The 13,001-nt window shown below is 35.5% G+C and overlaps 1 protein-coding gene across 1 annotated transcript in view; it reads right to left on the reverse strand.

The window, feature by feature from the left end:
* LOC145682308 (uncharacterized) overlaps positions 1-2,361 on the reverse strand; it is a 31,730-nt gene extending 29,369 nt beyond the window's left edge. Inside the window, exon 1 of the mRNA XM_081753885.1 lies at positions 2,185-2,361. Within this exon, the coding sequence (XP_081610011.1) occupies positions 2,185-2,361 (177 nt within the window). The remainder of the gene's footprint in view (positions 1-2,184) is intronic.
* Between the last annotated feature and the right edge of the window lie 10,640 nt (positions 2,362-13,001).

The raw sequence follows: 13,001 nt of genomic DNA on the forward strand, positions 1-13,001 counted from the left end.
ATTGGCTTTGAGAATTCTCATGACAAATATAAGAGCAAGATGAAATGATATCATGGACAGTTATACCAAAATATCCTTTATATAAACATTGCGCTAAATGATAAGACACAGAAACATGCGTTGGATTTTACATAAGCGTGAAACTTGCAAATTACATGACAAAAGGTCTGATCCAGTAATTGGTAGGGCTAAAATATGACCCTGAAAAATAACATAACTTGATGAAATACTAATTGAGCATGTTTGGTTATGATAATGGAATGGCCTTAACTGAAAATAATTTAAATTGCACATCTTGTTCTCTAAGTGGCACTTTAAAATGCACAAAAATGTAATTATCAGTAATAGTGCACGAAAGTAATTTCAAAGTATAATATACATCAATATCTTCAGCAGGAATAGCCAAAATCATACGTTGTTTAGTTATAGATTCCTGTAAAATGTGAAGCTGAGCTTACAAAACGTCATAAGGCACCAATACGGGATCTAACTTCCCTGCTCGACAGCTTTGAATGGACGTTTGATAAGGCTGAAATTCTAATACTTTCAAAATGTGCATCGATAACTGATATAATTCACCCAAAATCGCAAAAACTTCCAATTGGTCCTTATTTGATAAATTTTCTAAGGTCCTGGCCAAAAATTTCGATTGATCCAACAATGTTTTAGAAAAAACTTCCATCTTTTGAAAATTCTTACCTAATTTTGCTTGGAAATTCGTTAATTCAACAGACGCATTCTGAATAAAGACAGAATTCCTCAGTAACTGCTGTCTTAGTTCAATAACTGTAGATTCTAATTTATCTTGTTTCTTCTGAAAAGACGATAACTGTCCTTGGGTAGCCACGTTACACCAAAATGAGAAAAGATTCCCTAAAATAGCAATACCTCTCTTAGAACACGAACGTTCTCGGTATCTATAAGGTTCATTAATTTTCAAAAAATTACTCGCTATATGTGAATATAATGCGTCAAGACTATGAGCTAAAGAGCATGTCTGAATAGAATACGAAGAATTATCGGCAAAGTGTAATGATTTAAATAAAGAAGACGCAGGCAGGGATTGCGGAAAAGTGAATTTCACGTTAAACATGATGGGAATAGCATATTGGTATAATATATGGCCATGTAAGTCATTTAAAAAAATCCACTTGAAATCGACACATCAAAATTGGCAGAAGTACCAAAGGCAATGGATAAAACCAGGATCATCTGTAAAAAATACAGACGAACACACATATAATACCCAAAATAAATAACTAAAATAAAATTAAACACCGAACAAAACTCAAAATTCAAGTGCGTTAACGCATGCTATGCATATATATATATGTATCTTAACTACCATAATGTAACTTGATTCATTAAATAATAAAGCAAATAGATGCATTCAAACAAAATAACTCAGCTTAGTACCATTAAATCAAACTGCTACACTCCTCATAAAATGTTGAAATTACTTAAAACCCATAACGTAGCAGTCATAAAGACAATTGTAATAAAAATAACACTAAAATCGATAGTCAAACAGGTATATATTGTAATTAGTAACACAACTAACCAAAACTTATATCATAGAATGCGCATATAGAAAAAAATATTCGTCACAATCAGGAAATTAATGTCAAAATAGAGAAAACTAATGTCAAAAATAGGAAAACTGCAGTTTAAAGTCTTAATTCGGTGAAATTCAAACGTCACAGACCAGGGTAAAATACACAATTAGGTAAACATGTAATATATATATATATATATATATATATATATATATATATATATATATATATATATATACAGATCATGATCTACGCAATTATACTCGAGTAAAATAGTCATAATGACAATTGCAAAATAAATAAATAAAATAAGTACTAGACCAGCTAGTATAAAAATGTCATTATTGGTAATTTTTTTAGCTTATGATCTGAATAGAAAATAAACTAACGTCAAATCAAAGTATAATAAATATCCAAATTAAATTTCTTTTTTCCTTTGCAGGTAAGTGAAAGGAAAACCCCTCGTCCACGATCTATATAACCGAAGACTAGTGATCCGTGAGAGTGTGTGCGTGATACAGTGTCGTGCGTGCGTGATACAGTAATATGTGAAACATTAGTGATTTTTTTTACTTTTAACTCATTAGTAATACATGTAGGTAAGAATAGCTGTAAGAGCTCTACTAACCTTCATATATGCGCTACTAACCACTGTCTTTTTTTTAATCCGCACTGGGAAATAAGCAAACATATTATTTTCATATAATTTCCCGTTCTCTTTATCAAAAATACACAGCACAATACGATCGAAATCTTGCAAATTAGCTTCCAGAACATTTCGAATCGTGGATAAAGCAATCTTCATTGCCTGAAACTTATCAAAATTGAATTTCCCAGTCCCCAAATTAGGGAACGCTATCGTCCGACAATTATTCTCAAAAGCTCGTTGTAGACAATTAGTGTAATATTGTCGTAAAATTCTTTTATTATTATCTCTAGGCGCGCAAGTGAATAACACATATTCCGCTGGTAAACTAAAAGCCGAAGAGATCTTAGCTTCACCAGGTTTTAACGAACCAAGCTTTCTACAAACTTCAGCTAGTTCCTTCCCTGCCCCTCTGAATTGCTCCGTCGACTCCAGACAAAGGAGTAAGGGTCTCATTCGCTGTATTAACCACGATGTCACACTTCAGATCTGCAATATTACCATAATATACACTCACTTTCTTGTTAATGACCTCATTATGACTATATAATGGCTTCTTGTATGCGAATTTCTGAGACAAATCCATTAAAGCTGGAAGCTCCAACACATCCACAACTCGCTGAATATCCACGGGATCACTCAGTGCAGTGGTGAAAGTTAGCTGGTTAAACTCTGCATTATGTTCAGAACAATCTTTGGCAACATTTATCACTTGCATGTCACGTATTTCTTCTTCTTCTTCCTCGCCTGTCATCGGTTCTGGGGTTACATCCGGATAATACGGTTTAAGTCTAATAATGGCAATCGACTCAATTTTTTCTCTTCCCTTTGAAGTTTTGTACTTCACAAAATAAGCATTTTCCTAATCTTTTCGTACAATAACAGCAGGTCCAAAAAATAATCCTGAAAATGCTTTGGCATTACCTCTCCGTCTTGAAGGGTCAAAACTCCACACACGCTGTCCTTCCGTGAACTGTACGGATCTATGGTGTTTATTGTAAGATCTCTCTGAAGTACGAAATCGATTAAAAAGTTTATCCTGAGCCTGTTCTCTAATATCAACAAGAGTGGCTAGACGCTCCTGATTCACACTGTGTATACACGGTCCATTAATGATAGCATGGTGTTCTAAATAAGGATCCACTCCGTGTAACAGTTTAAATGGGCTAAATGACGTGGAATGATTCACAGTGATATTATGGGCAAAAGTGACGTCTGGTACGTGATCCACCCAACTACCATGATTGTTAGGATCCACTTTCCTCTTCAATAGTGCTTCAATACGGCGGACAGAAGTCTGAACAAGACCAGTGGTCTGGTGAAAGTAAGGATTAACAAAGTTCATTCTAATATCTAAAATATTACATAGTTCTTGAAACAAAGAACTAGTAAACGCCGTAGATCTATCTAAAATCACTTCTTTGAACAGACCAAAGCGTAAAATTACATGATTGCACAAAAAATCTGCCAAAGCAGCGGCTGTCTGTTCACTCAACGTAGCCGTTACTACATAACGAGTATTGCAGTCTATTGCGATTGCTAAATATTTGTGCCGCAGAATATTGGCATCAGAATACCTCCCAGCTACATCAATACCAATACGAAAGAAAAGAGGCACGCTAGGCATAGTTTGTAAAACACCTGCAGGCGAACCCGGTACCTTTTTGAAACGTTGGCACACCTGGCAGCTTTTACATCGCTCGATGACAAACTTTTTCATGTATGGAAAATATACTGAATTTAACAACAAATTATATGTTTTTGTGAATCCCGAATGTGAACTACCTAAAGAAGAACTATGAGCTGACTGAAACACTTTCTCTCGTAAGGAAGCAGGAATAGCTACCAACAACTGTGTACCAGTTGGACGTCTATGTTTTCGGTACAACAAACCATCCTTCATCTCATATCGCAGTGCTTGTCGTTCAATATCATAATTTTGCGGTATTTTCCCTTCTAAAAAGAGAATAATATCCTTGTAACAGGAATCCTTCCGCTGTTCTTCCTTTAACTTATCATCTTCTTCTATAGTAAAGACCCGGGGATCTTCTAGATTCTTCTGTTCATCCGCTTCGTCTCTTGTGCAATCTACATGGCGACTAATACTGTCTACAAGGCTATTGGAAGCACCCGAAATATGAGAAATAGTGTAATTATAGGTCTCCAACTCCGCAAGAATTCGAGAAAATTTAGCCACATTCTTAGTTTGACGTAAAAAAACCAGCGATCGACAATCTGTACGCAAATAAAAGTGACGTCCTAATAAAAAATATCTAAAGTGTCTTAGCGTAAAAATCAACGCTGCTAGTTCTAAATGAAATTGGTGATGTGATCTCTCGTGTGGCCCTACAGCACGAGAACAGTAAGCTATTGGAACCAAAGGAGCATCTTTTTCATCACTTTCAGGTTGCAGGACTGCCCCAGCTAAACCGCGTTGTGAAGCGTCCATGACGACGTACACGTCTCTTTCTGGATGAAATTTCATAAGAGTAGGCGCAGACAAGATCACTTCTTTGAGCTTTTAAAAGCTTGTTGTTGTTCACTCGTCCATTTGTATGGAACATTTTTTTTTCAAGAGACGCTGTAACGGCTCCGCTATAGACGAAAGGTTGGCAACATGGTTTCTAACAAATGAACACAACCCTAAAAAACTTTTCAATTGTTTTTGTGTTTTTGGACGTCTATAATTTTGAATCGATTCAGTAATACGTTCAGAAATAGAAATACCACGCTTAGAAACGCGGTGACTCAATATTTCCAATGAAAAATGGCCTAATTTGTTTTTTTCAGGAGATATTTTCAAACCTCTACGTCCTTATCGTTCAAATAGTTCACGTGTTGTATTAATAATACCATCTATCGTATCGTCTGACCACAAAATATCATCAAGATAATAGGATACTTTATTTTCATCTAATCCTTCTAGTGTTAGTTTCATTAAATCATTTAACGCCGCTGGAGAAGTAACTCCTCCCATAGGAATGGAAGTGAAACAGTATTGTTTAAGTCCAGGAACTCAAAAAGCAGTTACTTATTGGCTTTTTTCAGACAAAGGCACTTGGAAAAATCCCTGCGAGAGATCTGTCGTACAAATAAGGTTTTTACCACTAGAACGCACTAATATGTCCTGAATTGGTGGTACAGGAAAATTAATAGGCCTTATCTTAGCATTCGTAAATCTCATATCTGCCACAAACCTCCAAGATCCATTTTTCTTCTTAACTAATATGATGGGATTATTGTAACTACTGTGACAAGGACGAATGACGTTCTGTTTAAGTAACTGTTCAACTTGCTCGTGAACAGCATCCCGAAGATGGAACGGGATGGGAAACTGGCGGATATATACTGGGTCTTCATCTTTTAACTGAAATTCGTGAACATAGTCCCGTGGCTTTGAAAAATCGTCCGGGGACCAACTAAACACATCTCTGTACTCCGTAACTAAATCATAAAATCGTTGTCTGTCATGTTCAGAGAGTTCAGGGTTCACATCCACCCTTTTACAATCAAATTTATCAGATTGACTCTTTTGAAGACCAGTATCTTCTGTAACATTACTACAAAAATGTTCCTCCCTATTCAGAACAGCATGCCCTAAAACTTTATTCTTCCATAGCAAAAATTGCTTGTCAGTAGGATTCGAAACCCAAATATGTGAATTTACGCTGTCAACTGCAGTATCTCTTAATAAAACATGAACAGCACCCACTACGAACTTATTAGGTACCAAATAATCTCTATTTCCCAATAAATCAAAACATTTCTTCACTTTAACACATGTTCACGAACGTGGGGGCAACCAAACAGACGAAAAAACCTTATGCACAGGAGATACGAGCGTCGCAAATTCGTTAGACACAAAATTAACTGTACTGTCCGTGGGCAGAGAGAATTTAGAAATCCTACCAAAACGCGTAACTTCCAAACATAAATCATGTAAATTTAAATTTGCCTTATGGGCCAATAAAAAATCCTGTCCCAATAAGGGTGGGTGGGAATACGCTGGGATAACCCGAAAAGGATGACAAAAAACTTGAGATCCAAGCTTGAATCGAACCAAAGCTATCTTGTTAACAGACAAAGTATTCCCTGTCACGCCTTTCAAAAACCTATGCATTGCTTGAACTTTAGCAAAACGCGGGACCATAGCCTGACCAATACAAGACACCTGAGATCCAGAATCAACGCACGATCAATCTGAATAGGGACTTTAAGACGTTGAAGAGCTGATGGCCCTGCGTCATCAACTCTATTGATCAGTTTAAATTACTTCTACAGTGGGTGGCAATATGGTTTTCTTTTCCACATTTATGACAAATAATAGGACCCCTCTGCTGTGTCCTATTCCCTGCATTGTTGTTCTGACCACCACGGGAACGATTTTGGTGAAACCGTTGGCTATTGCCCCGTCTATTATAATTACGTCGATAATTATTATTACTATTGTTATTATTAGTATTACGTCTCGAAAACGAACGTTAATCATCTGTCCTCTTATTTTCTGCTTGCAAAGACAATTGCGTTAATTGCTTTTGTATAGCAGCCAGCTGATCTTTAACCTGATCAGTTTCCTGTGCATTCGTAGCTTGAGAGGGCAAAGCCGTACTACAGCCTGGGAAAGCTGACTTTCCGGAACAGAAGCCGATTGAACTTGAGTATTCTCAGGCGGATTACATTGCATTAATTGAGAATTTGCTAATAACAGGTTTTTCTTAATAAGCTTTTCAATTGCTTTTCTTTCCAACAACACGCGTGCCTTCTCCTCGTTCAACAAATCTTGCACTAAAGCTTCAACAGTAACATATTGTTTCTTTATTGCCAATCTCATATACTCCGGAGATAATCCATCGATTATTAACTGCACTTGCTTAGCTACTGGCGCGTCCTTATCGTTACGTAAAATTAAATTACGCTTGGCGTAAACGTATGATAGAATACTCTCTCCCTCATTTTGTTCTCGCATCCGCATTTCCTGTTCTGTAAGTTGAGGCAAAAGCGCGTCCTTGAAAGCAGGTTTAACTTCTGTTTAAACTGCTCGTATGACAACTCCGGAAATTCTGCTTGTTTTGACGTAGTGTCAAACCAATAGGCTGCTGACCCCTTTAAAAGCGAACCCAGAATCCATTTTTTCTTTACGTCTGTCCAATTATTTACCTGAGCCAATACTTCAAATTGATCGATATAGCGAACAATATCATCGCCCATACGTCCAAAAAATGGTTCTGGCCGAAGGATATGACTCAAAATGCCAATATTATCCTGATTTCCCCCAATAGCCATGTCTACAGTAAACTCAAACCTGACAGAATCTAATGAAGAAACAGTGTCAATACTCGAAAGCGAATGCGTAAACTGTAATTGCTTTTTAATCTTATCAAAACATTGTCGCGTAAAATGTATGCGAACGGAAGATGGTGTAATAATCGGCTCAAAAAATTCAGTAGCATCTAAATCATCACAAAAATCAGATAAAAACACATTGTCCTCAGCAAAGTAACGCAACATATAAAAATAATCTCCAAATAAGTGTAGTCAGAACAAAAAAGTGAAAACGCCAATATTTTTTTTAACCCAGCTGCACAGGTACTACAGAGATCAAACCTAAAGCATCTCAATCATGAAGCATGGCTAACTAGCAGTTATGTTTAGCTTCATTTCATCTATCCCTTTGGTCATTATCAGACCGATAGATGTCTAGATTTTGGGGTATCTTCTCCACTACCAGCAACGTACGCTGGAATATGAAAGTAAATTTCATCTGAAAGATAACTCTACAACTAAAGCATGTGGGAAATGTAGCTCATGGTATTTAGAAATCATAACTCATACTCAAATTTGCTTTTAAAAGTGCAGCAGATAAGGAAAGGAAAATAAAGTATAAGAGTAATTAGTCTGGCGTAGTCACTTATTGTTTCGACGAAATAAACTGTACCTTCTTCAAATATAGTAACTCCATTCTTCTCCTCTCCCTCTCGCTAGCTCGTTGCTGTTCTTACAACTCCAAACGAAGTACCCCGAGAAACACTCACCATCCAGTTCTGTTTCCCGGACTGAGGCCTCAAACCACACCTCCTGATTTCCTCAATACCAAATATGGTCACTCCATAACTAACCTTCTCCTAACACCGTGTTCGTGACGTCACATGAGTCAAAACGTTTGAGAGTCGAAGACCTCACACGCTGGGGACTTCACCTCCTGATCCTGAATTGTACTTTCTGAGGAATTTCAAGTGCAAAGCTAAACCTCAGCGAAAAGTAGAAAATACAAAATACACACTTAATAATCGTTGACGTAGTTACCAGACAATAACTTTTAGTTGAGGCAATCGAATCAGTCAGCTAGAGAAGAGCTAACTGGGCGCTCGAAATATTTACAAATAAGTTGAATGTAAGCAATGTCCTCAAACGCAGACCAGTGACACTGCCAAGAAATGGAAACGTAGCCAGACACAGGTAGAAAGTTGATAAGTTGCACAAAGGTAGGAAAACAAACAAGGATATGAGGTTAAGGGAATCTGCTATTGCACTTATCTTTTAATAAAACACAAAGGTATACAAAAATGCTTCTAGGAAGCTTGAGACTACATAATTGAACTTTCCGAGGAAAGAAAAAAATAAAAATAATCCAGCGAAGTAGATGTCGTAAATCCAAAAGTCCGTCTATGGAATCGAACCAGGGATCTCCGACGTATAATATCGTAACACTAAGTTGTAGATCCATGTACTACTAGTCTAGGTGCTCAGTATAATAAGAAGGGCGTCAACGCATCTCTCTTTGTTTCAGACCATTCTCATAGTTCGTGAAGAAAAATTTATTACTTTTAGATTTATTTAAACATATGTTAATTAGTTTAAATAACTTTTCTCGGTATTTCAACTTTTGTAAGAATGTTATACATTGTTTCCCACATAATCGAATCATAGGCCTTTCTCAAATTAATAAATAATTTATATGTATGTATATAGCATTAGCACTTTTTTAGCTGTAAAATTAATGTAATAAATCTTTGTACCCATGATAAGCAAATTTTCTCATTACACTCTTCGTTAACTTACTTAGTTGCAAATTTCATTCTTTATGCAATTCAGCTTATTTCATTTACGATTTTCTTCCTATGTGATCAAACAAATCACCTTTGTTCGTGTGATTTGTTAAGACATCATGTTCTCATAATATGTTCAGGAAAATCGATGAGCTTGAAATTTTCAATCCTGTGTGAATGTGTTAAGTTTTGTGTCTCACGCAGGAGAGTTCATTATTATTTCCTCTGAGAGATAAGAAATTTATCCTGCGAATTCTTAAGACAATGAGAACAAGCTGATTTAATTATCACACATACAGAATACGTCTTTGAGAGTGAACATATTATCTATTAGTTAAAGATGGCATCTTCAATGTATTTATTAACCACACTTTATGCATGGTCGTTAGTATCTTTTACAAAATTACAAGACTTAGATATTAATAAAACCTATCGTATTGTAGATTGCAAATTAATTACAACCGTATATGGAAAGTAGGTTTGTTTGACATTTGAAGTAGGACAAAAAGTGATTCTACCAGGATGGTTTACTGAAAAAGTACAAGCAGATCATGGTGCATTATTAACATATTTGCAAAATGGAAACGTATGTTTAATATACAAAGGGAAAAAAGATTAATTTAACGGGCCATAGTATGCACGATATTGAATTCACTGAGTTGGCCACATCGTAAGTGTATGGACATGTACATGATTATCGACTTCTTCATTCTCTTCTTTTCCCCCTTTAACGTGTGCTCAGACAACATGTGTGTATAGTGACATTATTCTGTACTGTTCAGCTATTGGGGTAACATGTCCATGAGTGTTTGTTCATCGACTATGGTAACTAAGAGAGAGTGTTTGCTGTTAAATGTTCAATATGGATTTAGTTCAATTAAAACAAAATTAATTTGTATTGGTCTGGATAGTGATACATTTGAGCAAGTGATTCGTATTGGTAAACGACTTATGTTTGGAGTGAAGTTAAATTTGTCGGAGTGGGAAAAACTTGTACATTTGATCCCATTTGTTTCGGACTACTTAAATTCGCAAGTGGAGATTACATCTATAAATTCTCTTGGACGAAATAATGAACTGCTGATGCGAAACTTAATGGGTGAGAAAATAGGGTGATAGAGAAAAAGGAACAATTCATGCTCCTTGAAAAGTGTGGACTTAAACAAGCGAATGGTTTCATTTCTTGGAAATATTACTGTGTATTGAGCATGCTGTAAAAAAGTAAACTTTTCATTGAGGCGGTACGTGAATATTTTCATTTGTTGATTGATTGATTTTGAGTTTTACGTCCCGTTCAGCAGCGAGGCTATGAGACGTACACCTACTGATTAACGTGGAATCCGAACCACATGAGCTCCCGCCGGGAATCGAACCCGGGTCTCCCGCGCCAAAGTCGCGTACACTAACCGCTTAGCCACGAAGGAGCTCTAATATTTTCATTTGTGTACAGAGACTATTCGCAATCATGTAGAATTACAATGTCTTGCATGTACTGGACTTGAGGGAATTCATACATGTATGGATGAACAAAATATTATTAGTGAAATCAACATTAGTTTTCCGAATGTATCTCTTGCTTTGAAGAAGGACGGTGATGTAAACATCGATGTTGAAAGATTAAAATTGGAAATGAAAGTATTATGTAAACAAAAAATTATAGAAGCAATCAGGGATGAATTATTTGACAGGATTCAAACACAGCCATGGTGGGGGAAACCTGGTACTCAACCTTTGGAGGATGTCGATGAGATAGATATGTATTGATAAAAAAGAAGAAAAATATTTTTCAGTGTAGTTATTTTAGTAAAAGTGACATATTTTATGACGTAAATTGAGTGACAAGAACATGTAAAGGTTGTCTCATTGCCTGAAAATAATATGCATTATCAGTTTACTATTTCATTAGTGAAATGGAACACACAAAGAAAGAAAACATTTTTCAGTCTAGTGATTTTATTAAAAGTGGTATATTTTATACATTTCTAAAAAAATGTATCATTCATTAGTTCAGTAATATTTTACGTTGTATGAAAAAATCGTATTTGAATTCATTATTATGGAAAGAAAAAAATTTCAGTGTAGTGATTTTAGTGAAAGTGATATATTTTATACATATCTGAATATGTATCATTCATTAGTTCAGTAATATTTTACGTTGTATGAAAAATCGTATTTGAATTCATAATTAGTAATATCTAATTTAAGTATACACTTTTCTTGAATTTGAAAACTAAAAGATTTAAATTAATTAATTAATGAAATGCTTACGTTTACAACATCATCATACTTTACTATTCATGTTCATCATTGAATAAATACAACCCATAACTTATGATTCGATTGTGTTGATTTGTGTTTTAACGTCCTATACAACAGCGATGCTATATGAGACGTAGGTCTACTATTGCTAATTAACGTTGAATCCAAATCACAGTTCTTAGACGAAATCGAACCCTTCTTCTCCCACGCTAAAGGATCTTGCGCTAACCGCTTATTCACGAGGGAGATCTCCTTTAACTTTTATATAAGGAGACTCAGTGGTAAATCACTTTGTACACTTCTATTGGTACTTCATGATATCAAATAAAAATGATATCACCATTAAAAATCTAATTGAAGAGAGAGAGAGAGAGAGAGAGAGGGCTATTAGGTTTGGATTTAATCTTGTACATTTGTTTGGAATTTTTACATTTTAATAAAAGTAAAAGAAACGAAAAATCGTCTTAGACGTTCCTTAAGTAGAATTACTTCGAGCAGGAAATCTTAATTTTGTGGAAGTTAGTTACAAACCCGGCATTTGCATGGTGTGTATGAGGAAGACCCAGAAAAACCTCATTCAAGTTCACTGGCCTAAAAAGAGTGTTACATTTTTCGACCGAGTGCCATCACCGGGAATTGAACCCGGAACCGTTCGCACTGAAAGCACATCGTGCTCAAAGTTACAGTAAATTGTTATTTATTATGGATGTTCTTCAACATTGCCCAGGCCCACAGTAAATGAAAAATGTTTGTAATATAAAAATGAAGTATTTTTTTAAATGAACAATGCAAATACATTAAAATAGTAATTTAAAATGAAATTAATTATTCACTGCGACACTCTGCAGTTCCTAGTTTCGAATTTATTGCTATACTGCGTTGAAGACAAACAATGAAAGGGAAGCGAAACGTGTCATTCTCAAGCTCACATAACGATAAGCAAAAGAAACACTGACCTTTCCTTTGTACAAATCAATAATATCCAAGAGTTTTGTTCTAGAAAAGATGTTAAAGTTATCACTATAAGTCACAGGAGTCTCCACCACCGATGTTTTGTTTCCTGTACTGAAAGTTATTTTGTTTGAGTGTCTAGTTATTTACAAGTAACATGTATACTAATATTAGCAACGTATAGAATTAAAAGATTCTTATTTGATCACGGTGGGATGAAAGTATGAATTTCACAATAAGATGTAGGTCTTTTCATCACAGCAAACGAACAACAGGAATGAACATGAATTGTACCTCAACTGTTCTGTACGGACTTGGGTTCAATCCCAGCTCCCGTCAAGTGAACTTTGTGATGTACAAACATCGTGTGTGCGTGGGTAACCTTTATGTTTCTATTTCATAGAGTTTTCTCTTCTTATTATTCAAAGATCAAAATAAGTTATTTCTTATTTAAATGTTTCTTTCAGCATTCCTACTCTTTCGTTGTTTTTTTAAATCACGTTCACATTTTATATCTTATCTAATAACTCCCGAGATATAAAA

Source organism: Thermobia domestica, chromosome 3 (assembly GCF_964235325.1).
Source record: "Thermobia domestica chromosome 3, izTheDome1.hap1.1, whole genome shotgun sequence".
NCBI classification, from domain to species: domain Eukaryota; kingdom Metazoa; phylum Arthropoda; class Insecta; order Zygentoma; family Lepismatidae; genus Thermobia; species Thermobia domestica.